At 38.2% G+C, this 26,972-nt stretch overlaps 10 protein-coding genes across 10 annotated transcripts; 6 read left to right on the top strand and 4 right to left on the bottom strand.

Annotated features, from left to right (window-relative positions):
* Positions 1-85: 85 nt before the first annotated feature.
* On the bottom strand, positions 86-1,300 carry C9374_008477 (uncharacterized protein; the record flags this gene model as incomplete). Its single annotated transcript, XM_044698557.1, has 1 exon — positions 86-1,300. One exon carries the CDS (start codon positions 1,298-1,300, stop codon positions 86-88), a length of 1,215 nt encoding a protein of 404 aa, XP_044545596.1.
* Positions 1,301-1,446: 146 nt separating this feature from the next.
* On the bottom strand, positions 1,447-4,128 carry C9374_008476 (uncharacterized protein; the record flags this gene model as incomplete). Its single annotated transcript, XM_044698556.1, has 1 exon — positions 1,447-4,128. One exon carries the CDS (start codon positions 4,126-4,128, stop codon positions 1,447-1,449), a length of 2,682 nt encoding a protein of 893 aa, XP_044545595.1.
* A 540-nt stretch (positions 4,129-4,668) lies between these two features.
* Positions 4,669-5,484, top strand: C9374_008475 (uncharacterized protein; the record flags this gene model as incomplete). The annotated part of the gene is made up of 1 exon (XM_044698555.1): positions 4,669-5,484. The coding sequence occupies one exon, from the start codon at positions 4,669-4,671 to the stop codon at positions 5,482-5,484; it is 816 nt and encodes a 271-aa protein (XP_044545594.1).
* A 354-nt stretch (positions 5,485-5,838) lies between these two features.
* C9374_008474 (uncharacterized protein) lies at positions 5,839-7,455 on the top strand (the record flags this gene model as incomplete). The annotated part of the gene is made up of 2 exons (XM_044698554.1): positions 5,839-7,009; positions 7,076-7,455. 2 exons carry the CDS (start codon positions 5,839-5,841, stop codon positions 7,453-7,455), a joined length of 1,551 nt encoding a protein of 516 aa, XP_044545593.1.
* A 271-nt stretch (positions 7,456-7,726) lies between these two features.
* Positions 7,727-9,073, top strand: C9374_008473 (uncharacterized protein; the record flags this gene model as incomplete). The annotated part of the gene is made up of 1 exon (XM_044698553.1): positions 7,727-9,073. The coding sequence occupies one exon, from the start codon at positions 7,727-7,729 to the stop codon at positions 9,071-9,073; it is 1,347 nt and encodes a 448-aa protein (XP_044545592.1).
* A 31-nt stretch (positions 9,074-9,104) lies between these two features.
* On the bottom strand, positions 9,105-13,082 carry C9374_008472 (uncharacterized protein; the record flags this gene model as incomplete). The annotated part of the gene is made up of 1 exon (XM_044698552.1): positions 9,105-13,082. One exon carries the CDS (start codon positions 13,080-13,082, stop codon positions 9,105-9,107), a length of 3,978 nt encoding a protein of 1,325 aa, XP_044545591.1.
* A 216-nt stretch (positions 13,083-13,298) lies between these two features.
* On the top strand, positions 13,299-15,927 carry C9374_008471 (uncharacterized protein; the record flags this gene model as incomplete). The annotated part of the gene is made up of 3 exons (XM_044698551.1): positions 13,299-14,257; positions 14,306-15,182; positions 15,238-15,927. The coding sequence occupies 3 exons, from the start codon at positions 13,299-13,301 to the stop codon at positions 15,925-15,927; spliced, it is 2,526 nt and encodes an 841-aa protein (XP_044545590.1).
* A 335-nt stretch (positions 15,928-16,262) lies between these two features.
* C9374_008470 (uncharacterized protein) lies at positions 16,263-17,360 on the top strand (the record flags this gene model as incomplete). Its single annotated transcript, XM_044698550.1, has 1 exon — positions 16,263-17,360. The coding sequence occupies one exon, from the start codon at positions 16,263-16,265 to the stop codon at positions 17,358-17,360; it is 1,098 nt and encodes a 365-aa protein (XP_044545589.1).
* Positions 17,361-17,846: 486 nt separating this feature from the next.
* On the top strand, positions 17,847-25,206 carry C9374_008469 (uncharacterized protein; the record flags this gene model as incomplete). The annotated part of the gene is made up of 3 exons (XM_044698548.1): positions 17,847-17,880; positions 18,032-18,097; positions 18,362-25,206. 3 exons carry the CDS (start codon positions 17,847-17,849, stop codon positions 25,204-25,206), a joined length of 6,945 nt encoding a protein of 2,314 aa, XP_044545588.1.
* A 41-nt stretch (positions 25,207-25,247) lies between these two features.
* Positions 25,248-26,900, bottom strand: C9374_008468 (uncharacterized protein; the record flags this gene model as incomplete). Its single annotated transcript, XM_044698547.1, has 1 exon — positions 25,248-26,900. The coding sequence occupies one exon, from the start codon at positions 26,898-26,900 to the stop codon at positions 25,248-25,250; it is 1,653 nt and encodes a 550-aa protein (XP_044545587.1).
* Between the last annotated feature and the right edge of the window lie 72 nt (positions 26,901-26,972).

Below are 26,972 nucleotides of genomic sequence, written 5' to 3'. Positions count from 1 at the left end.
TGCTCATTTTCAAGTTTGTCTAAACTTCCACCAATTCTAAGCTTGAAAACCCAGCATGTTTTGAAAGCTTTCCACAAGACGGCATTCAGAGTCCATTCTGTCCTCGGTAATCATGTCGAAATTCTTTCAACCTTCTCATCTTTTGGCTAGTAGCAATAGAGAGGGCACCTTCCATGCCAATATCATTAAAATTCAAATCCAATAAGGTTAAATTCTGAAAATTGTTACCGGTGGCAATAGCAAGGGCGCCTTCAAAACCAACATTGTTGTTACAAAGGTCTAATGATGTCAAACTCTTCAAATATTCACTATTTGAAATGAATTTGGCACCTTCACAGCTAATGTTGTTGTGGCTTAAATACAAGGACCTTAAATTTTTCAAGTATTCAGCATTGGCTAGATATGTGGCACCTTCTCTACCAACGTTGTTGGAAATCAAACTAAGTGAAGTCAAATTGGACAAAGATGCGCTGCTAGAAATGAATTTCACGCCTTCACTGTAAATAATATTTCTATTCATGCTCAATGAGGTAAGCTTTTTCAAATGTTCGCTATTGGAGATGAATTTCGCACCATCATTACAAATGTTGTTTACACTCAAATTTAGTAATGTTAAATTTTGCAAATTTTCGCTGTTAGCAACGAATTTAGCACCCTCACAGCCAATTTTGTTGAAACTCATATCTAAAGAAGTCAGTCTCTTCAAATTTTCGCTATTGGAAATAGCTTGCGCACCACAATGACCAATATTATTTTTTAACAATTCTAATGAAGTTAAATTCTTCAAGTGGTTACTGTTGGAAAGACATTTAACACCTTCACAGTCAATGTTGTTATATCCTAACCTCAAACAAGTCAAATTATGCAAACTCTCAGTGTTAGAAATATAATGAAGATCTTCGTTGTTCATCTTGTTGTGTCGTAAATCTAGAGACGCTAAATTTTGAAATATTTCGCTGCTAAGAAATTTGAGATCTTGATTGTTATTTAAACATTTTAACTTTACGGACGTTAAATTCTTCATGCACTCATTGTTCTCTAAGTGGGTAATAATTCCTAATCCGAGGAACATCCAGTGCAAAGGAATTTTCAACGAAATTTCTCTCCACTGTTTTGAAATTTTCATACAGACCCGAAGGATAAATTTTGAATCAAGAAAAGTAAGCATTTCGAAAATAATATCTGGACAGAATGGTCCATTATTATGATCATCATATGTACTGTTCGTGGTTTTTTGGTTTAAATTTTTTGTTGCAGATAATTTCCTCTTTTTGTTGGCTTGAGATCTTGCGGAAGGCATGATGCTATTTTTTAATGTTGAACAGTGAATTGTAACTTTAACAAAACATGGTGGTGTTCTCATGTTTCCATCCTCTCGTTTTACCTTAATGACGTCTGAAACTGAAACAATACAGTAGTTCACAACCAACAAAGAAATTTATTTTCCTAATTCAGGAAATACATGACAAAGCGGAACAACAAATAAAACACAATGCAAATGACAACCACTACGCTAGCATAAAATATCTCGTCGATAGGGAGGAGGGTTCTCTTGGTAAGAACGGATTCTTGTTGCTTCTTATACTCAACAGCAAGTTTCAAATGATCCTCGTTCTCAGAGATGAGTAGTTTTTGGAAGAGGAAAATCTTTCCCTTTGTGACAGGAGTTAATTTCACAGGCATCACACCACTCACTAAACCGGATGAAGTGGAGGGCTGTGTTGGTGCATCATTGATTTCATCATCACTCTCGCTTTCGTCACTGTAAACATTTTCTTCAAATTCATCTTCATCGTCGCTGAAGTTACGAATATCCTCTTCGCTGGCAGTTCTTCTGATGTTTCCTTGTGGAAATGCGAAAGGTAGTGGTGGTGCTTGTGGTTGTTGATATCGCATTTGTGGCATGGCTTGTTGTTGATATTGCATTGGCAAAGCATTGCTCATCATTTGCATTTGTGGCATGGCGTTGTAACGATTTTGGGATTGAACCTGTCTTTCACTTCTTGGATAAGAAGTATTCGACATTTCTTGACTAACAAAATCTTCAACAGTGGGTTGCTTATCAAAATTAGGCACTTCCTTCATCGATCCTTCAAATTCTCCATAATTGTAATTTTCAGGTAGATAGACATAGTAATAGGATCTGTTGGTTGGAATGTTAAACTTTGGAAGCAAGAGCTCAATCCTTCCATTTTCCGTCATCACTTCTTTCACAGGAACTGTGTAGTAAAGTTCTACTGAGAAGGTCATCTCGGTAGCTCCTCTCTTCAAAGGAATGAGAATTTTACCTTCCTTATCAATGGCAGGTCTGACAATCTCTCCTTTAACACTGGTAGAATAGAGAGCATACTGAATGTCCTTTGGCACAAGATCTACCTTGGCATAGTTTTGTGAAGAGTTTTTCACTTTCATGGCAACTCTGTAAAACAAGTGACCACTCTCAGAATATGTAATTTGGTACAATGCTTCTTCAATCACTGCAACCAAGACTTGTACATCATCGTGTTTCTTGATATCAAGGAAAATATCGGTTCCCAGTGATTGCAAGAACTTGTAACCAAATAGTAATGAGTCAGAGGTTTTTGAGGTGATTTTAGTTGGAAGCTCAGTGGTAGCCAACTTGGTTAAGCCCACATTCTTCAAGTCCTTAATTTCGACGTTGGTAATTCCTTCCACACCAATGAATCCCTTATCCCTATTCACATTCATACATGAAAAGGTTGGCAAATGGACCTTACAACTTTCAGATTTCATGTCCTTTTCTGTTAAAAGTTTGAGTTGATAGCTGCCTTCCACACCACAATGCAAAGTCACTTTCAAAAAGTATTCAGCATACGCTGAAGCTGTTTGAATGAAGGAGTTGATACCCTCTGAATGAGTAGAATTCAAAAGTTGAATGGAATAATTACTCTCACTTTGATTGTCGTTATTGAAGGGTGTTACTCCTTGTGTTGGAGTAGAGGCATTGGTGGCAGCAGATTTCAACTTTTTAATCTCCCAATTCTTGATATTACGACCATCCACTCGAATGACTCTCAACGGACAGACATCCTTCTCAAATTTGTCGTGAGGAGAATCCTTCATTTGAAGCAAGACATAGAACGTATTTACAGATCCATTCACAATGGTATAGTCCAAATCAGCAGAGGTTGAAATGAGTCCACCTCCCACACTGTGTAATACATGCTGTTCTACACTAATGTTCAATTGCTTCTCTTCCTTCTTTTCTTCTTTCTTTTCCTTCTTTTCATTCTTTAATGTGTTCTTCAACATTTCTTGAATGACCTTTTCAGATCGCTTCCAATACAAGGAGAGTCTGTAAGTTGGAGGAAATGAACAATCAGTCAAAATTGTGGATCGTTGCTTTGAAGAATTTTCTTCAAACTTGGTAGTGAAATGAGTAGAAGGCTCTACATTGAGATCATAGAAATCTCCAATAATCTCAAATCGACGCAAATGATTACGAGGTGCACAGAATGGGAAGGTAATGTCCAATGACTTTTTCTGATCAGATTGATAAGGAACACAAAGATTGAGTGTGACATGATAACGACCACGGTCATTGGTGTGTAAGCAATAAGCACCGTCAAAGACACCAATAAAACCAACATTATTTTCTAATGGCACTTCCACTTCTTCCTCCTTTTCAAAGTAATTGGTAATGACATCTTCTGATGCAGAATTCTTGCTGGTATTCTTTTCCTTGCTGACGGTATATCCCAAAACAGTTAACTTGTCGTTGACATCAAAGAGTTTAAATTTGGTGTATCGATCAACCAACACCAAAATACAAATTTTACATTGAAGAACAACCTTATCCTTTTCTGTTTTTCCTTCAATGTCCATTTCTTGAATCATGGTTTTTCTTGGAGGTTCTTTGTCCTTGTTGCTGCTAATGTCATCCAATACATTGGAATACTTGTCATATGCTGAGAGTAAAGTTAGGAATTGATTGAGAGGAACCTCAACTTGATCTTTCTCATCAAATTTAGGTGCTTGAGGAGAGACGTTATTCTTCTCACCATTGTTGTTGTTGTTACTAGCATCTCCGATCATAATAGATCCCTGAAGAAGAGGAATGTCCTCTGTAGAAGTGGTTGTGGTTAAACGTTGATCGTTACTGCTCATATTGATCTCTTATAATGATGACAAAGAAGATTTCAATTCTCTATTGTTGTTTGATCAATCAATCGGGTTAAAAAAGAACACGGAGGAACTGAATGCCAGTAGGTGATTTTTTTTTGAGATGTATCTTGATCGTGGCATGTTCATTGTTCATTATGTGGCCAAGTCAAGGTTCACTATTACCATCAACGCAGCCAATCTGCTGCATGTTTCATGATCACGCATGGATTCTAAAAGAAGAATAGGACGCAAACGCTTGCCACCTTTCGTGCACAACATGAACTCGCAGCTGATGAGAGCTGTTTCCGTGGCAACGACCAGACCAGGTTCCGTTGAAACTCCAAATTCTCATGGAAATGTTTCAATACATTTGGGATGGACCAATCTCAGCCAGCCAAAATTTGGGATGGTTCAGGTTATTTGGGACGAGTTAATTTCCCCGACACCTATCGGTTTCATTGGTTGAAGCCAATCCCTAATTGCCCTCCATGAACCAAAGATACGGTAGATCTGGTCGCTACGGTAAACAATGAAACCAAATAAATGTTCGACAACCTATCCTCTGCAAAGAACACAGAGGTAAAGAAGCTGTTGTCCACTGAGTGGAAAAATTTATCGCAACCTCATGTGATGGTAGTACACACAAAATACCATAGAACAAGAGTTCAGAATGTGCCACAGATGGATAAGGTGAGGGAAAAACTTTTAAATAAGTTAGGTTACATCCCTGTCTTCATATTCCTTCAACAGTTTGCCAAATGTGGTGATAGTCCTGGTCCTTATCGAAATTGTGATAAGGCACTAATGCTTCTCTACTTTATGGTGCAAGGTTTGCCTTTTGATGGTACTGGCCTTCCAAAAAGCACTCTTCATAGAGTGTACAAGTTCTTCTTTAAAGAACATTACACTGAGAACAAAAAATGGGCAGCTTATGCGTTGAAAACCTGGTTCTCAACTCCATTGCTAAGAGTATTAACTGCACAAACTGAAAATCCGACCACAAACGAAGGAAGGGAAGTTGTGACAATGCATGGGGATGGACATGACACAGAGTTTGATTACGCCCCAGTTGACGAGAATGAAATCGTCTCAAGAAAAGACCTTTATTCGTGGAAGCTAAAGAGAACAGGTCTCCGCACTCAAGTAATTCAGGACATTCAAGGGTTTGCATTAATGGTATCAGACGCAGCTAAATGTAAAGACAATCCTGATCAGACCATGTTTAAGAAAACGCCAATCCATACTCTAATACATCCAACCGATGTCCTTCAACTTGATGGAGGATATTCCTACAAATGGATCATTAAAAAGGCTCCATATACTCCACCACAACCACAAAAGAAATCAAAAAGTCGTTAAATCCTACCAAATAACTTTTGGGATGTTCATAATAAAAATTTGGGATTAAGGCAGAAAACTTTTGAAACAACATCGTTTCACTGGAACGTTCAAAAAAAAATGGTATCTCCCAATTCCCGCCACCTCTTTCAATTTCATTAAGGAAGACCGATCTCAAATCTCCGTTCCGAGTTAATTGAGCACAGCATCTCCCTCGATCAGCTTTTTGAAAGATCTTTCCCAAACAATTAAAAAATTATTACAAAAATGACCCAAATCTTAAGGGGCTGCACTCGCCTGTTCGTTTTAGCATTGGCTTTACTGATGATGTCAACATACCTCGACAGTTCGTTATCCCTGGTCATCATAAAGACAATGCATGCAGATGATACCAACATCCAAAAGAATACACCTTCGGATTCACTAACTCATGATACTGGAGGATCGTCATCTCCCTCAACACCACAAATCGATAGCATACCTCCGATTTCACAAGCAACTGTAGATGGCCTCTATCATTCTTTGATGAGTTTTATTCAACAAGATAATGGAAGAATATTTGTTGAACAAATGATTCAATCGATCATTCCGAAATATTTAAAAGAAACCTCTGCTCCCACTTTTTCAAAAAATGTTGGAGAGGAGTCTTCATATGGACTTGTAGAAAATTCATATCAATTTTCGAGGACCACAGATGAAAATTCACCATTTAAATTGCTCACGAATCAACAACAAAACTTGTTATTCTTTATTGTCGGAGCTGCAGCTGAAACTTACAAGAAAGTTGTTCTTGGGCAACATCAACAAGAGCATTTATCCAAATTTGATATTGACAATGCTGATAACGCTCGTCAATTGGATAATTATGAACAAGATTTAATTCGGCTCAAAGTTAAATTATTCTTTGAGGAAATTGAAAGAAATGTAAAACAAGGCGTTTCAAAAGATAAAATAGGATGGCTCCTCAAACAATTGAAAAAGCGTGACACCATGGTCCAACAAGAGTTTGATGTGGAAGGAAATATTATCACAGAAAATTCAACCGCCGAAAGTCAATTGTTGGACGATATGGAGGCATTCCTAGAAAAGTCATTATATGAAGAAGAAACTGAGCTTTTCAAAACATTATATCCTAAAGCTGATGAATGCTCTAAATACAGCGGAGTTTTATTTGTAGGAGGATTGTATACAGATTGGTATCCATTCTATTTTCATGGTTTAAAGAAGCATTTAAACGAATGTGGAATGAAATTCAAAATTTCTAAGGTTAATTCTGGCGGGTCATTAGAAAAGAATGCTCTATTTCTGAAAAACGAAATTATTGAATATTCAAAAGAATTGAATGTCACGAAAGGTGTGTTACTAATAGGCCACTCTAAAGGAGCCTGTGATGTACACCGAACACTTTCAAAATACGAAAATGAGTTAAAAGATCATGTTAAAGGAATGATTGCTCTGCAGGCTCCTTTTGCAGGCTCTGCACTTGCCAATGACATTTCTGAATATGGAGCAAGCAAAATTGCATTACTTTCCATTCTAGTTGAGGGTAAGTTTGATCAGATTGAGAGATTTCAACATATCATTTGTAATAATGTTTATGTACAATCGTTAGAAATTTTGGGAGGTGAATTGCAAGCGATAGAGGATTTGAGCTATGAAAATAGAAAGAGAGTAATTGAAGAATACCCATACAACAATGAGACATTTCCTTGCATTTCGGTGAGCAGTCATTACCAAGCGCCTTCATCCTTGTTATATCCCGCAATTTCTTATTTGAATATGAGATATAATGTTAAAAATGATGGAATGGTAATTACCATGGATGGATACATTCCAGGATGTAAATATATTGTAATTCCTGAAATGGATCATTCAGGAGGTGCATTTACTGGCTTTCCCAACCTGAGTGAATATGATCCTGCCAAATTAGCCTTAACTCTGGTTCATATTTTCCACCATTATTTTTCACACAAGACGAACCAGTTGCAATGAAATTTGCTTGTCCTTTTGTTTGCTTGCTGATTTGATTGTAACCAATTGAAATGATGTAACTTTGCTTTCTCATTCTTTCACCCTTCTTAACGGGTTGATGCAAAATCGCATCAAAACCTTCCAATTCGCTACCACCGCAAACTTTTCAAAAAAAACTCTCCAAAGCACCACACCAAGTTGCGATCTGCTACTCCGAGCTCCCGAGTTCTCTAACCACCACTTTCATCATCCTTTCAAATTTTCCAACAACAACACAATAATCTAATTAGAAATGGGCAATACTTCACCAATCGTAGCAGGATCATGGAGAGAAAAATCAGGTAAAATTTGGCACTGCACACAAAACGGCAATCAATTTACTTGGACTCAGGAAGGCACAGGAAGACAAGCGAACGGAACCATTGTTGCTGTTTCTATGGCTCCAGCTTCATTCTCCATTCACATCACTTTTGATGGAAATGTTCATTGGAAATTGACTCCAAGTTTGGATGGAACTGCATTGACTGGTAAAAGTGATACTTTTTATCGTGTGAGCACAGGAGTTGCATTGGCACCTGCAACCATTCACAATTTGGCTGGTGTTCCTTCTCAAACTTTGAATACCACTCCTTCTCACACTTTGAAAGCCATGCATGTGAATTTGATGGGTGTTACTTTCAGAGAAAATTCAGGAAAGACTTGGATTGTTGAATCACAACCACACACTGGTTATGTCATCTTGAAAAATCAACAAGATTCAAGAAGAGCCTATACCTACATTGTTCGTGATGTTTCACAAAACAAGTACACTATTTTCATTGATTTCCAAGGAGCTGACACTGCTTTCCGTGTTGACACTTTTGATATCAATACTTGGCCACTTCAGAATGGAGATTGTTTCAGAGCAATAACCTCCATTGTTCAACCATCAGCCACTGTGGTCACAACAACCACAACACCAGTCTTCAATGTGAATATTGGATCAAGTGGAATCAGTGTCGGTGTTCCAACTCACACAACAACCACCTATGTACCTCCACCAACAACATACGTTCAACCTCAAACAACATATGTACCTCCACCAACAACTTCCTACATTCCACCACAACAAAGTTATGTACCTCCGCAACAACCACAATACGTTCCACCTCCACAACCTTTCTGTGGTGTTTCATCAACAACATTTACTCCACCAGTGACAACATCAATCTATCCAAATATGACTGTTAGCAGCAACCCTTACGGAGGAATGAATCCAATGGTTAATTCAATTGTTCAAGCTTGTCAAAATCAAAATTTTGACTCTGACAAGCTCAAGACTGTTATCACCTATTCCCAATCTCAAATGTCACCAGTGGTTGGAACCGATATCATTAGGATCATTGGCTTGTTTAACTTTGATTCCGACAAGTATAAGGTTATTCAACAATTGAGAACAACAAATAATATTGCTGGATTGGACTCTAACACCGCTGCTTCTATTTTGAGATGTTTCGCTCATGACAGTGATAAAGTCAAAACAGTCCACGAACTATGTCCTTTCATTTGGGATCGCAGACAAAACGCAGAGGTTATTGTGGGTTGTTTCACTTTCTCCACTGACCAAACCAAGGTTAGAGACTATTTGTTCAGAAATTAAAAGTCAACAATTTTTTAATTGATATCAATATTTACATTCTGTGCAATCTGAGAGACAGAGAAGATAGCAACACGCAAATTGAGGAAGAAACCATCGCAATACCAGCCACCCAAGGTGGAATCATCACTTTGATGAGTGGGAAGAAGACACCAGCAGCAAAAGGAACAGCAACAAGATTGTAGCCAAAAGCCCAAATGAAATTGAGCACAATCCTGTTGTAAATACTTCTACAGAGTGAAATTGTGGATACTAAAGCTCTTAAATCGTTCTTCATGAGAATAATTTGAGCACATTCAATAGCCACATCTGTTCCTTGTCCAACTGAAATGCCAACATCCGCTTGAACAAGACTTGGAGAGTCATTGATACCATCACCAATCATAATAACTATTTCCTTACTGTCTTGCAATTCTTTGACTTTGTTCGTTTTACCGGCAGGTGTGAGTTGTGAGAAAATTCGGTCAGATGGGATGCCAATCTTGTCACCTACATAGTTTGCAACACTCTTATTGTCACCAGTCAACATGAAGACCTTTAGACCCTTATTGTGTAAATCTTTAACCACTTGGAAAGATTCTTCTCTAATCTCGTCAGACAAACTAAATAAAGCCTGTAGCTTTTTGTTGACAGCAACAAATACCAAGGTTTGATAACGATTGGAATCATTAAATTCTGGCATGGCGCATTCTTGGTCATACATAAATTGTTGGTTTCCAATATCAATGTGGACATTTTCAATATTACAGCTGATACCTCTTCCTGAAACAGCATTAAATTCGGTCATTGTTGAGGAGGAGACATTAAATAATGCCTCATTATACGACACATGCTGTTTACAGAACTTGACAAGAGCCTTTCCAATTGGATGCTCACTGCTTGATTCTGCAACTGCAGTGTATCTAATAATATCAGCAAGTATTGCATGATCATCAAACATTTCAATATCATCAACAACTAGTTCTCCCTTGGTGAGAGTTCCTGTTTTGTCAAATGTAACAGCAGTTGCCTTTTTAACAATTTCAATTGGACTACCACCCTTAATCAAAATACCATGCTTGGCTCCAAGACCAGTACCGACCATAGTGGCAGTAGGAACAGCAAGTCCAAGTGCACATGGGCATGCAATAATGACAGTAGAAGTGCTGAGCAACAATGCAAAAATATATGGGCTCATGTGGTCAGGTCTCCATTCTTTTGGATACACGTCAAAAGCGCCAAGAATTGCCCAAACAACAAAAACTACAATACTAAGCAAGATGACAGCTGGCACAAACCAAGAAGAAATCTTATCTGCTAATCCTTGAATTTGTGGCTTATCTGTTTGCGCTTGTTCTACAAGCTTTGCAATTCCTGACAAGGTACTGTCTGATCCTACTCTGGTGGCTCTCATGTAAAAATAAGTGTCACCAACATTAACAGTTCCACCAATAACTTCAGATCCAACTTTCTTTGTGACAGGCAAAGATTCACCGGTAATCATTTGTTCATCCACAAGAGCTTCACCGTCCAATGAGGTAATCACTCCATCCACTGGCACCTTATTTGCACGAATGACTTTTAGGATATCTCCTTCTTGAACTAAATCGACATCAATCTCCTTCTCAGAGTTATCTTTTTCATCAACGAGAATTGCAACAGTTGGTTGAAGGTTCAACAAGGTGACAAGAGCCGAAGAAGTTTTTCCTTTCGCAATACTTTCCAATAGTCTTCCAAGTGATAAGAACATGATCAAGGCAGCAGCTGTTTCGAAATAGTCATGCTCAATAGAGATCTTTCCTTCAACCATGTTATAAATGTTTGTAAAGAGAGAATATCCGTAGGCTTCAGTAGTAGCGATTGCAATAAGGACGTTCATATCAAGTGAACGTGCTCTTAATGCCTTCAAGGATAGAAGATAGAATGGGTAGCCACCAATAATCTGAACTGGAGTGATCAACAAAAACATGACAAGGCTCATCACAGTCAATCCTGGAGCCACTTGTGTCATCAATCCCATTTTGGTTTCATGAATGTTGCCAAATATCATGGCAATGATCATGGCAGGAATTGTAAAGGATGCAGCAAAGATAAAGTAGAACATCCATTTCTTAATTTCCTGTTTTCTGGCAAGGGTGTCCAATTTGTTCTTCATCATGGATGATTTAACAATCTTAACGTCAAAGTTGAGTTGATCAGCTCTTGCCACTGCTTCATCATAAATCTTTCTCGCCTTAACCACGTTGCTGTCAAATAAAATAGTGAGCATAGAATTGGAAGCAACGTCTTCATCAGCTCCAACTGAAATGTCAATAACACCTGAAATATGAGTAAGCAGGTCTACCAACTCGTCTTTGTAGCCTGAAGGGACACTTAATAAAAGCCTGTTCTTTTCATGAGACATTTGTTCTGTCAAGCTTTCACACTTGTATCCGAGCGATTCAATTTTCTTCACAATTTCTTGTTCAGTGATAAGTGAATCGTCATAAGTGATATCACCCTTTTGCATGATCAGGTTTACCACTGCAGTACTAACACCAGGCAATTTCTTAACTGCTTTCTCAATTTTTGCAACGCATGATGCACAACTCATTCCATCAATGGAAACAACACACTTCTTGTTGGGAGAAGTGTGTTCAGCTCCATCATTACCATTCAACAATCTAGTATCTTGCATTTCAATTTCAACCTCCTCCATTTCATCAACAGGAGCATACGAGTGTAAAGTACCACCAGTAGATGGGGCCTCTTTCAATGCATCTTCATCCAATTCCTTCTTATACGCAGTAGTTGGAGAAGGTTTAGCTGTTCTAATGGTGAAAATTTCGACCTCCTTTTGACATTCAAATCCAAGACTCTCAATTTTCTCAATCAATACACTTGGTTCGTCATATTCACATTGAACGCTGACAACTTTGCTTTCCAAATCCACGTCAACAAAGTAGACCTTTTCATCGCCTTGAAAAGCTTGAATAATCTTGTTTTTACAGCCTCCACATTTCATTCCGTTCACCTTAATACTGTGCTCTTTGTAATCAGCAAATCTGGTGCATGAGTATCCAAGATTTTCAATTTCTTCAATAATCTTTTCTTCCAATGTTGGATCAGCAATTTTGAAAGCGACCTTCTTTGTCAAAAGATCGATATTCACATCGTGAGCCTTGAATTGATCCTCAAGCAATTTCTTGACTTTGGAGGTACAATTGCCACATCTCATACCCTCAACCTTCAAAGTCAGCAAATTCTCTTGATTATGTTCTTCATGAGCAATCTCAATATTGGTGTTGAGAATATCATAGGTCTTTTTCAAATCATTGGTAAGAATATCATTGATACTATGTCTTGTGGACTCTTGGCTAAAGAAAAAGATGACAGTTTGATCTTCCAAGTCACAGTACATGTGTGATACATCTTTAACATCAGCAAAGGCTTTTTCAACTTTAGAGCTACATCCATTGCATCTCATTTTGCAAGAGTCACGAAATTTAACCTGATGAACCTTCATAGTTCTTGCGCTCTTAATATGGAATAACTTGCGATTGGATTCAAACAAATTGTTTAGCAACTGGAAAAGTGAAACGTAGCCAGAAACATAGATTCTCACTTCTCCTTCACGTTCAGCAATAGAGATGAAGGCTTGGTCTTTCAACTTTTCAATGATTTCCATAGCGCTGTTTTCGTTCTTTTTACGAACCAACACAATTTCAAAGTGATAAATCTGTCTTATTCTCTTCATGAAGCAATTATCAATACATCCAGAAGAAGGATCATTCATTTTGCTTTCGGAAGGGGTTGAGTCTCTCTTTCCAGATTGACAACAAGATGAGGAACAACCGCAAGCCAAGTCTCTCTTCTCAGTGTTAGTAGATTCGGCATCACCACCATCAAAATATTCCTTGATGATTGAGGTACACTGGCAAGAAGAGCATGAGCAGCCACATGAGCTGTTCTTGTCTACATGAAATATGAATGGCGTTTCATCATCGGAGCGCAATTCGTTTGAAATCGCGGCCGGGAGTGCAACAACTGTCATTTTTTTAAATTTGGATTTTTTGTTGGTCTATGTTGGCTTATTAAATAGTTGAGGTGGTGCGGAATTAATAGTGCGCACTCAGAGTTGGAGAAATCCAAAATAATGGTATTTAAGACAAAAATCCGCACGATGGTATTTATTAATTTCATTGTATTTAATTCGTTAACATTAACAGTACGTTGAAATTTTGAATTTAACAGAACTGCACTAAAAAAAATGAGTCAGCAAGAAAAGATTCAGGCTTTCGTGGACTGGGCTGCCAAAGTTGGTGGTTTCAAGCACGAGGCTATTGACTTAAAATTCATCAATGATGAAGAAGGAATGAGTGGTACTCTTAATTCAGACATAGAAGCATCGGAAGAGCATGAAGAAACATTGTTGTCCATTCCGTTAGATATTTGTTTGAATTTTAAAAATATGAGCAACGAATTCAAAGAATTAATATCGGAATTGGAACAGTTTAAAGACGATCAGCTTGATGACGGTCAAGAACTGACCACACAGTGGAAGGGAACAAATATGTTCGAGAATCGATTGGTCGTTTTTTATTTATTTCTGATTCATGAGCTCTTTGTGATGAAAGAGTCGAGTATTTATTTTCCATACTTGGACATGTTACCACAAAATTTTACCACTGCTATTTACTTTGATGAAGATGATTTGAGTGAACTACGAGGTACCAATCTCTATAAATCTATCACAAGTATCAAGGACAACCTAAATCATGTATTCAATTCCAAAGTTAGCTTTTTAAAAGAACGAAGAGCAAAGCTAATAGACGACAATTACACCTACGAAAGATTCATGTGGGCATTTTCTGCTGTTTGGTCAAGAGTTTTTCCTATTGAATATGAATGTGGAAATAATGAAAAGGAGATTGTTCCAACTTTGTTACCTATGGTAGATATTTTGAACCACAAATTTAATGCTAAAATTACATATTTCACAGGATCTGACAGCAGGTTCTATTTAAAAACAAGAGAGTCACTTAAAAAGGGCGACTATGTCTACAATAACTATGGAGCTAAAAGCAATGACTCGTTTTTGCTTAGTTATGGATTTGTAATTCCTGACAATTCAGAAGATACACTCTACGTTCAATTTGGCATTTCAGATACCAACGATGAAGAATTAATTTTGTGTAAAAAGAAATATCTAGAAGATAATTCTTTAAAGTAAGTAGAACATTGCTGAATTAAATGTCAAGAAAATGTTTCATCTAGACTTGGTTATTACTTGAAACAGAAAGATCTACCAGAGGATATGCTGGATGCTATTAGAATTTGTGTAATGGATGAAGAAGACTTTTATTTTGCCAAACAATTTAACATCGATCATCATCGAAAATCTTCAGAACGCTTTAGATTTAACGTGAAAAATGAATACAATACTCTGCGGACACTTAGATCCCTCTTTATATCAAAACGGTCGGTGTTCTCAACTTCTCTTGAAGAAGATATAAAACAATTACGGCAAGAAAAACGGTATAACATGAGAAATATACTTGTTTATAGGATTGGCCAAAAATATATAATAGATAACATTTTGAAATTCATTGATCAATCCATGTCACATTTAGTAATGGCTCACTCTCATTTCCTCTCATATCCAAAACACAGCACCAACATATTGGATAATTTCAACAATCTGTTTTTAGAGAACTCAGGAAAAATAGCCGTGGAATTTGTTGAAAAGGAAGGATTTAGCGTAATTACAACTCAACACATCACAAGAGGAGATACCTTACTCGTTATCAAGTCAGAAGAAATGATTGACGCAGATTGTGCCTTAGATTCTCCTGTAGGGGAGTATTTCACCACTGCTCGTGAAGAAAACGAGGATTGTAATTATTTAGATGATGAAATGGCCGTAATTTTTTACATTCTTTTCGAATTGTTTTCCTCCTCGATGAAGACAAATACCCACTCCAAATTTTTTAATGAGATTGTTAAACAACTCCCCATTAATCAGTTTCCCTTAGTGGCAAAGAAATATGAACATGAATTGGAAGGCACCATGGCCTGTTTACTTATTCAAAAAACTCAAGACAGCCTTCTTCAAACTTTTGAAGAGATCAAAGATTGTTTGTTGAATTGCGGAGTAAGTACTACTGTAAATGAACTGGGTACGATTCCTTGCTTGGTATATCTAACAGTTGAAGGATGAGGGAATTTTAACTTTTGAGAACTTTCTTGTCGCATATTCAATATACGATTTGTTTTGTGTTGGAATGGAGACAGTTGTTCCATTGCCCACTCCTATCTCCTCTCTCCCACATTTCTTGCGTGAATTTGATGATGGTAATCTAATTGTGAAAAGCTTAGTTGATATTGAACAAAATACCTTAATATCTAACTCCATTTTGGCACTTATCAAGCCTATCGAGGAAGTATTTCTATACAACATAATTCCATTAGATGAACGAGGAAATACATGCTGCACCTATGCAGCAGAAATTGATCTCGAGTCGATGGAATCTCTCGTAACTCAAGAGAAATTAGAAGCGTTAAATAGAATCAACAATTTGTCATTTAGACATTATTTGAGATGTGACACAAATTCGGACAAAATTGTTCAACAACTATGCATTCTACTTTCTTCACATGAAGAATTGGCAAACAATCCTCAACTCTCTCTTGATGGGTTTTCGCATCGAGTCCACTCTCAAGTTAGATATATTGTCGACATGATGAGAACAAATTTTGAGCAACAATTCATCACAACCATGGAACAAGATGAAGCCCTTCTCAAAACACCTCTCCAAGAGTTTGATACTCCTTTCCTTCAAAACATTATCAAGTATCGATTAACCTCCAAGCGCATTGTCACAAACCTCCATTGCTGAATGTGGGCACGCATACAAAAAAAACAACACAATACAAAAGTCACCTTTGTCAATCAACAACCTGTGAAACGCCGAGAAGTTATTCTTCAACTTGAATGGACCAAGAGCTTTTTTGTAATTTTCGCAATGCAAGACACTTTCTGATTGCTGTTGGAGTGCTATTAATTGTGGCCACTGTGATCCTTTTTGTATTTACAAATAACCACGAAAATGAACCAAATCGGAATTACTGGGTAGGATTGAATTTGCATTATACACAGGAGCAAATTCAATATTATTTAATGAATTTGTTACGACCCGAGCGTCATCATGAGGAAATATTCTCGAACAAAATAATGACATGTTTCACCCAAGAACACAGCTTGACCTGTGGATTGACCAATCAATTATTCGAATTAGCAACGTGTCTGGCAATCAGTGCAAAATTAGGAGCCAAACAATTCATATTACCTAGCATATGTTCTGATGGAAATTGGGGCTTATGTTACTGCTCTAAATCTCAGCAATATTCCACGTTTTTTAATTTACAACGTATGAAAAGGTTAGCAAAAGAAAGATTTGGAATAACCATTTATGAATACGAAGAGAGTCAAACTTATTTACAAGATGTTTCTGAAGAACTCTTTCGTCTACAAGACAATACTCTCTATTTGAAACCTCTTTCTGAAGCTGCTGAAATTATTTATGACATGTCGACTAAAAAGAAAAATTATTTGGAGCATGGAGTGCTGAACATTGGGTTTGCTTGGGGAAGATGGAAGGGAGATAAATTCGAAGAAGATATGCTTTATTTAACATTCTTTGATTTATTCTATCCTTCAATGGCTGTGAAACGAGTAATTGACGATTGGGCTTGGAAAACAAAGCATTTTGATTCAAATGGCCCACTTATTGTGATTCATAACCAAATTCCTACAAGCGAAGGAATATATCCTGGATGTCAACGAACTGAAATCAATGACTATGTTTCTCTTATCACACGAGAAATGTCACTTGGTAAAAAAACAAGAGTGTTGTTAATAGGTTCAGGATTTGAATTGAAAACATCTGAATCATTAAGACTGTCAGAGTTTTCATCTGCTCACTCGATACACGTTTATTCTCAATCAGATATTATGCGAATAACAGCTGATCATCAGTTACATAATTCCTTGGCTGCTTTTTGGATTGCCATTGAAGCTGATCACTTTATTGCCACAACGTGTGAAAGCCAATTCCTTTCTCATATTGTCACCATTCGAATGCTTCTTGGTAGACCTGTTTGCTCTTTGACAGACGTGACAAAATCCATACATCCCAATGCGTATCCCTCAAAATTTAAAAACAATGGTGAATACAACGGAAGAGTACCTTATAGATTCCCTCATCCTTATCAAGGATCTCTGTATACATTGGAAAAATGTAAATTCCCACTTCAAAACAGAATTTTGTGAGGAGTTCATTTTCTTAATTGCTTGCGACTGAATGGCTCAAAGGTTAATTTGCATTTAGGTGCTTGGCACTCATTGAACTATCAAGGTCATGAAGTACATGCGTTTTACAAGCAGACATGAATCTCAAAGCAAATTTTATGTTTCAGAACGGGTATTTGTTGTGTGTTAGGAGGAAGACTGACACTACTTTGTGAATTACCTTTGGCTTTGACAAATTATAATAACCCCAACAATGCCCTTGAGTCAAGCCACTCGTACAAACCATGAGACAAACTCTTTGGGCATTGTTTTTCTGTTAGCGGCAGGAGTGTTTGGCGGTTTTTCAAAAGCTGACGTTCATTTTCTCCTCAAATGGAGACAAGAGACAATTATGCGCAACCATAAACAATTTAATTTGTCGTTTAAATTTGGAGAGTGGATGTCCATGAAAACAACATATCATATTCAAAAAAAAAACAAACTTATTGTACCATAAGGGATTCCAAGATGCCAGAGAATATTACTCTTGGAAGCACAACTGGTAAGTCTTGCTTGTGTGTGTGAAATCAAAAGCATGTATATACCCGTATTCTGGCATGAATGGATAAAACCTTGATGTTTTTAACCTCACTTATTATGCTGTCGTCAATCATGATTGCTCTAATTCTATCATTTATATCGGCGTTAAACAGCTGCCAGACAGGTAGTGGGATTCAACCTCAGCTTGTTGAAAGGAGGAACCATCACACAAACAATTGGTACGTTATTTCTTGAAAGATTTTTTTGAACACACGTGATAACCATGTTGCTGCTGCTGCTTTGTGAATCCTTGACTTCGTTGTGTTTCTACTTTCTCCACTTGACACACTAACACAAAATTGATGAATACACATGCATACAAACCTATCATTATGCTCCTGTGTATTTGTACCATCTCTCTGTGTGCGCTGGACATTTATGGAAAATTGAATCTATGCGCAACATCCACTACTTTTGAATACCCAATACTTGCTTTTCAACAGTTGGTGGTATTATCACTTCATTGGTGATTGCCTCCACCGTTGCAACCATCATTTTGGTCTCTGTAGGTGTCGGTTACTCTCCACCAGAACCAAAGAATGATGTGGCCACTACTTTCAAACGTGTTCCAGTGACCTTAGACGTTTTGTTGAACGATGTGGATCCACGTGGAGGTAATTTGACATTGACCAACATTGTCGTGAATCCACGTTTTGGTATTGCCAAGATTATTTCCAAATCCAAGATTATGTATCAATCAGTGGGAGCTTTCACTGGAAATGACACCTTCTCCTATGAAGTCTCAAACTCTTTCATGACTGCCAACGCCACGGTCACGATTCAAGTACTCAATAGAGCTCCTGAAGCCATTCCAATTGTGAAGACTGTCCCAAAGAATGCCAACCGTTTCGTCATTGACATTTTCTCATACGTTGGAGACAATGGTGAGCGTATTTCTGATGTCGACAATGATGCTCTCTATGTTGATGGCTTCAATGGTAATCACATTGTTGGTGGCAATGACACTAATTTGGGTATTGTTGAGAAAGATACATGGACTGGTTTCTATTACACACCAAAGAAGGATTTCAATGGTGTTGAACAATTCAACTATGTCATTTCTGATGGTAATGATACTTCAACAAGTACCATTACTGTCTCCATTCAAAACAATGCACCAACGTGTGCTGACGATACCTTCCAAGTTCCCAAGTATCGTGGTGCCACCTTGGATGTATTGAAGAATGATATTGATATCAATGGTGATGAAATTTCCATTACTCGTGCTCTAGGTGCTGGTTTTGGAGGTGTTTCTGTTCGTAACAACAGCAAAGTTGTGTACTATTATACGAGTGGTGATCTCACTACCAAGTATGGTGACTCTTTTGAATATTCCATTACTGATGGACAATTAGAGAGCTCATGTGTGGTCTTTGTTCAAGTGTACAACACTCCTCCAGATGTTTTCACAAGAACTGTCACTGTTACCAAATCCACAACTGACAATTTGATTCCAATTCATTACTTTGATGTTGATAGAAAGGATTTAATTACTTTGAAGAAGATTTCTCCTGCTCTCAATTCATTGAATCCAGCTGCTTCTGTCCAATTAGCCAAGTCTTATGAAACCTTGTTCTTTGAATGTTGTGATTTCATCAAGGTTGAGATCAACAATTACACCATTGTATTTACTCCAACTCCTAATACTGTTTACACAACCACTTTGGACATTACCATGACTGATGGTGAAGCTGAAGGAACTGGTAAGCTCACGATTAACGTTGTGAATACTCCTCCAACTGCTGTTGATGATACTGCCACATGTGGTAAGAATCTTCAAACTTTGATTAATGTCATTGAGAATGACTTTGACACTGATAACGGTGACACTGCTCTTCTCAAGTTGACTACTAATGGATGGATTGCTGCCACTGAAAAGGGTGGTTCAGTTTCTCTCTTCAACAATACCCATGTCTTGTACACTGCTCCAAAAGATTTAGTTGGTACTACTGATGTTGCTTATTATCGTGTCACTGATCAAAGTGTGGATGGTAGTGGTCAACCAGATCCAACTGGCTTTGCCACTGGTAAAATTACCATTTCTCTCATTAATAATCCTCCAACTCCAGTCGATGACGTCATTACCATTCCAAAGGGTATTGCCTCTGTTTTGAATGTTTTGGCCAACGATGTGGATCCTAACGATGGTCCAAGTTCTGTGAAGAAAATCAAATCTGTTGGTGCTTCTGAACAAAAGAATATTTCTCCATCTATTTTGGTGAACCAAATCAATGGTGACACTGATGCTGTTTCCTATACTGCTATCAATGAAGAATATACTGATAGCTTCTTGTATGATGTTACTGATAAGGATGGAATGGATTCTACCTATAAGGCAAAGGTCACTTTGCAAGTTGTCAACACTGCTCCAGTGGCAAACAATGATAACTTTAATACCAAGTGGAATCGATCTGTGGATTGTGATGTTAAGGCTAATGACGCCGATCAAAACGGAGACTTACCAAGAGCTACTGTGATCATTGTTTCTCAACCAACTCATGGTTCTGCTGTTGTTATGGGTGACAAGGTTCGATACACTCCAACTAATGGATATGTTGGAAGCGATTCATTCACTTACAAGTTGAACGACTTGAGCTCTGCAAATGCTGAATCCAATGTTGCAACTGTCACTATTCAAGTCACCAATACTGCTCCTATTACTCAACCAGACACAACTTCTTCTCACTGGAGAAACCCTGTTGGAGTTTTGGTTTCACCTTTGGACAATGACAGTGATCCAGATGGAGATGCTTTGGTTGTCTCTGCCGTCTCTTCCTCATCAAGTGTTGGCACTGCAACTCTTATTGATTCACAAACTGTTAAATTCGTTCCAAGCACTGCTGCTCCAATTACTCTTGGTGCAAAGCAATTCACATACACTGTTTCTGACTACAATTTACAAACTACTGGTACCGTGAATGTCGAGATCACTAACACCAAACCAGTTGGTCAAGATGATGCTTATTCCATGCACTGGGCTGCAGGTGCTACCTCATTGACTGTTTTGAAGAACGATGTAGATGCCAATGATGATTATCTTTCTGTTGGATCGATTGACACCACAACTTATGCCACTAAGGGTACTGTTGTGAACTCTGGTTCAGCAATTCTATACACACCACGCAAGGATGGAGTGACTGATAAGTTTGCTTACTATCCAAACGACGGTGCTGAGAATGCCCAATCACCTGCTGTTGTTACTGTCAGTTTCACTAACAATGAAAAACCAACTGCTGATGATGCTTCTCTCACTATTCATTGGAGAAGTTTGTCCACTCAAGGAGGCAAGCAATTGTTTGATGTTCTCACCAAGACTGTTGATGCAGACGGTGACGCTATTTCGTTGAGTGTCACTGCTTCTTCATCATGTGCTAAGGTTAACAATGCTGGTAAGGACAAGGTTCAAGTTTCTGTCTCAAATGGAGTCATTGGTACCACCAATTGTCCTTATACTGTGAGTGACGGCTTGAATCAAGCAAGTGCTACTGTTTCAGTCATCACTACGAACAATGTTCCAACTTGTTCGGAGATTGTCACTACTTTCAATCCAGCTAACTTTGACAATGGCCAACAATACAGTATTGCCAGCTATGTCTCAGATGAGGACGCTAATGATATTGCTTTCCTCGTCCCAACTGGACTTTCAGGTGCCACTGGTGGCGATCAATTCTATGTTGATCCTGTTACTAACAATCTTGTTTTCAAGCCAACCAAGACAGTTGCTGTAAGAACTCTCTATTATAAGGTCACTGATAGCGTCGGTACTTCTGCATCATGCATGTTTAAGGTTTCAGTCAACTCGATTTCTCCTTCTGACTACACCAAGAGATATGATGTCCACTGGAATGCCAATGATGCTGTTCTCAACATTTTGGATACTTTCCCATCCTCAAATATTGTTTCAATCACTCCTGGATCCATGACTGGAACTGCTTCAATTTCTGGTAGAACCATCTTGTACACTCCAAAGAGAGCTGTTGGTTTTGACACATTTATTGTTAATATTTCTGATGGTGTCTCCAATTATCAAATCACTGTTGAAGTCACTGTTTACAACAATGCTCCAACAGCAACTGTTGCACAATCTACCACAACATGGAGTTCAACCACAGGAGTGACTATTGACTTGTTAGCAAACTATGCTGATTCTGATTACACTGCTGGAAGAGAATCATTGGGTACTGTCACGTCACTCATCACAACTGGTACCTCAGGAAGTGTCACCTTACAAACTTCCAGATATGCCAAATATCTTCCACAAGGTACATTCACTGGTTATGATCAATTTAAGGCAGTTATATCTGATGGTCTTGCAACTGTTACCGTTACTGCAACTGTTTTGGTCACTAACACACCACCAACAACAGTTCCAAAGTCTGTCTCCATCAAATGGTCTCAACACAAGGCAGGTTATGCCATCAATGTATTGAATGTGAATGGAGCTACTGATAGTGATGCTGAAAACAATCCATTGACTGCTACTGTCACTGGAGGAGTTTCTCCATCGAGTGCCGGTACTGTCCAACTCACAACTTCTCCAACTGCCACTGTTAGATCTGGTGCTAGTGTCTTTTTGGGAACTTTCTCCTTCTCTTATTCTGCTTCTGATAGCATTGCTTCAACTCCAGGAAGTGTTTCCGTTACTGTCACCAATACTTTACCAACACCATCTCCACAGAGTATTGACTTGCATTGGAGATCCAAGAATGTTCCTCTCGATCCAGTAGTGAGCTATGCACCCACTCGTCAAGATGCTGATGGTGATAGTTTAACCATTACAGCTGCTTCTGCTCAAAAGGGTACTGCAACTGCTAACACCAATACGATTACTTACAGTGCTCCTGCTTCTCTTGGTTTGGATGTCGTCTCATATACTCTTACGGACGGTGCTCAATCCGTGTCCAATGCCAATACTGTGGTTAATGTGAATGTTGTGAACACCAATCCAACTGCTGCTGCATTGACTGCTTCTGGTAAATGGTCTGCAGCAATCACCAAAGATTTAACAGGTGCTTGTACCGATAGCGATTCGTTGGATACTACCTTTGTGAAATTCAGTGGAGCTGTTTCCAATGCAGTCGGTGGTACGACCGCTGTTTCTGGAAATGTGGCTTCCTTCACTTCCACTCTTGCTGCATCATCCTATTCATTGTCAGGAAACGTTTACTCTGGAACTGGTGGTTACAAGTATACTTGTACTGATGGTTTGGGTACTTCACAAGGAACTGTCACAGTTACGGTCACTAACAATGCTCCAACTGGTACTGGTGGTTCCGTTACGGTTCCAAGAGATTACACAAAGACCACCTATGACTTTACATGGGCTCAAATGGGTACATTTAGCGATGCTGACGGTGACTCTGTGTCTGTCATTAAGGTTGCTACTTCTGCCTCTGGTGTCACTGTCTCTACTACTGCCAGTGGTATTCGATTGACCACTACCTCACCAACAGTTGTTGGAGCTAAGGCAATTACTTTCAAATTATTCGACGGTCTCCATGAAAGTGTGAACACATTGACATTTACTGTGACTTTCACCAATGCTGCTCCAACTTGTTCAGCTGCTTCATTCAATGTCAACAAGGGAACATCCACTGATGTTTTACCAACTTTGAGAACTCTCATTGCTGATGCCAACAATGACGCACTCAGTGTCTCTTTGACAGGAACTTTCCCATCTTCATTGGGTTCATTCAGTGGTACTGTTTTCACAAGCGCCACCTCAAACAGTGGTTCTTCATCTGCAGTGAGTTATATTGTCTCCGATACACAACTCTCAAACACTTGTGGAATTACCATTACTGTTTCTAATAGAGCACCAACTGCTCCTGACACTAGCTACTCTTTCACTGCAGTTAGCAACAATTATGTTCACACTGCCACTTACAATTTGGCTTCTGATCCAGACGCAGATGCAGTGTCCTATTCTTTGGTTTCAAATGATTGTAGTACCATTGCCACTTCAGTGACTGTTTCTTCTGCTGGACTTGTTACATTCACAAGAAAGAGCTCAGTGATTGTTGGTTCTTGCAGTTTGGTCATTAGAGCCACTGACAATGATGCCTCAAATCCACTCTCTGATACTGCCAATGTTCAAATTGTGTTACAAGCAGCTCCTCCAGCAGCCAGAGACGATAGATTCTCGATCAACCAAGGTCAAACTATCAGAATCTTTGTTTCTCAAATGTTTACTAACGATAACGACGAATTTGGTCAAACCACTGGTCTCTCATTTGTGAGTACATCATGTCCTGACGCTTCCTACTGTCACAAGACTCCAAGAGTTGTCAATGTTAATGGACAAACAGCTATTGAACTCGACAGTGATTCCAACACATGTCAAGCTGACAAGTTCAGATACACAGCTGTCACATCCTTCGGAACTCAAGTATCTGCCAACGTTTTTGTTGAATTCAAGAATTGTTATTGTCAAGCTAAAATTGATTTCGTCTTTTTATTGGACTCTTCTGGTTCCATTGGTACTTCTAACTTCAACTCGATGAGAGATTTCTGTAAGAGAATTACTGGTAGATTTAAGATTGGACCAGATGCTGTACAAGTTGGTATTGCCAGATTCCACACCACTGGTGTCCATACATTGGCCCTTTCTACGGATGGTACTTTGATTAACAATACTTTGACGAACATGTATTACGATGCTGGTAATACTGCAACCATTCCAGGTTTGAGAGTTGCCCTTAACATTGCTGCTGCTGGTCGTGCCGATGCTGATAAGGTCATTTACATTTTAACCGATGGTTTGGCCAACGAACCATGCTCATGCTTAGAATGCGAAGCAGAATGGGCCATCAAACCAAGTGTTTACAAGTATACAGTGCAACAACAAATTATTGATAACACTGCTCTCACATCCACTCAAAAGAAGACAGCTTATCAAAACATGTGCAAGTACCAATTCTCTGACACCAGTTACGCATTCTCTGGAAAGACATGTTCTTATTGTGCTTGGACCACCTCTTCCTATTGCTTACCATGTGCTGATGCAGTTCCTATTGCCAAAAAGATTAATTCATGGAAGCGTAATTCTCAAGGAATTGTTCCAAATGATCTCGATAACCCATTCAACGGAAACAACAGAGTTTCATGGAAGATTGTTGCAATGGCTGTTGGTAATGCCATGGCCAACAATATTGGTGCTAGACAAATTCAAGGAATGAACTATGATCCATCTCGTGCCATGACTGTTTCTTGGAATGATTTGCAATCGGTCATGACAGAAATTGTCGATCAGTCATGTAACACCAACGACGTGCAAATAGCTCAATAATTATTTGTTTCTCAATTAAAGGAAGATTATTTATTGATAATTTAAAAATATTTTGTTTTTGTTGAGGATGTTTTTCGAGTGTTGTAAGCCTTTTTGGTTTTCTTTTTCTTTGGAGAATAATCTTCCTCTTCCTCTTCTTCGTATGGCTCCTCGTCGTCGCTATCTGCTTCAAACTCATATTCTTCCTCTTTCTTTTTTCTTTTTTTCTTTGTGGCTTGCTTGTCAATATGAAGGTCAACATCACTAATTTCATTCGAAAATGAGTGTAATCTTATCATATCCTTTACCTCATCTAGTAGTGCTGGACAAATACTCCATCCTTGCTTTTTCACAAGCTCATCGGACAAGCGTATCATTTCAATAATGGTAAGACCTTTGAATTTGTCTTGTTTTCTTACAACATCCAATCCTCTACTAATTAAATACTTCAGTCCTTCCAATACGTCTTTCACTTTTTGGCTATTTCTCCATTTCGTAACATTCTCTGCAGTTATTCTTTTTTGATTAATGTTTTCATTCAAATTTGTCCACAAAGAGGTAGCTAAGGCATGTCCAATATTATATCCTAAACGAGGTGAAAGTACCTGATGAATAGACAGTACGTTATTCTTATAAAAATGTTCAATGTCACCTTTCCAATTCTCGGTTAAAATATTAACCATTGGATGAATATAGGTTTCATCAAATTCCTCATCATCAACATCATCCCATGGAGACATGTCAATTAAAAATCTTTGAATGTGATATTCTATTGGTATTTCCTTCTCTATGGAATTACTTTTTAACAAGGACACATAAGTTGGGTCGTCATATTCAAATAGATCAATAAAATGTAACCAGTCTATGCGAGACTCCTTAATATCATAGAAATCTTCCCTTTCATTCTTAATGAAGGTGTCTAATAGGTAGCACATAATAGTTTCATAATCGTAGTCTTCAATACTTTCATGAGTAATGAAAGTTATCCTTTTGATCGAATAAGGAGCATACGGAGCTATTTGATCGCCAGTTTCTGCTAATCTGTCTTTGGATAGTTCTAGTCCAATTTTTTGCCATTCAATATTCTCCCATCCCCTCTTTCCCACGTGTGAAGCTGGTTCGCATAAAGCAAAGACAATTTGTTGTAAATTAAAAAAATATTTGCACAACAAATATATTAATTCGTTGCTTATTCTAATCGAAGGAAGAGTTATTTTCTCTACATGTTTACCAATTCCAAATTTGTTAAGACTGTCCAAGAATGAGTGAAAGTATGTGTGTGAGTTCTTTTTGATTTCAATTTTGAGGTAGGCATCGAGAATAAATACATCACTGTCCCTTTGAGGTACAGAAACTGTTTCTTTCTTCTCGTCTTCTTCATCATCGTTACCAGTAATGAGATCAACGTTCGTACCAGATTTCTTTTTCGATTTCTTTTTCTTGGACGATTCTTTGTGCTTCTCTTCTTCGTGTGTAGTAGCAATATCTTCCTTCACAATTGCGAGTAAAGGAGTGAGCTTATTAATTCCGAAATGAATATGACGGAACAAGGATGAGCCTTGTTCCTCCAGTACTGTGATCAGACTTTGTTGCCATGATTTACAAACACGCTGATACAAGAACAAGGTGGGAAGAGGGGCTAAATATTCGCTGCAAATCAGTTTGATAATATCCGATGGAATGTCAAGTTCAGTTTCGGAGCTTTGTTGAGACATTTTTTTCTGGAACAAGTGAATAGTAAAGTTGTTGCATCAGTAGTGGAAAGTCTTTCTCGTTCATTACAACGA

Source organism: Naegleria lovaniensis, assembly GCF_003324165.1.
Source record: "Naegleria lovaniensis strain ATCC 30569 chromosome Unknown tig036, whole genome shotgun sequence".
Lineage (NCBI taxonomy): Eukaryota > Heterolobosea > Eutetramitea > Acrasida > Naegleriidae > Naegleria > Naegleria lovaniensis.
The sequence above is the reverse complement of the archived record's forward strand: the minus strand, read 5'-3'. Positions and strand labels throughout refer to the sequence as shown.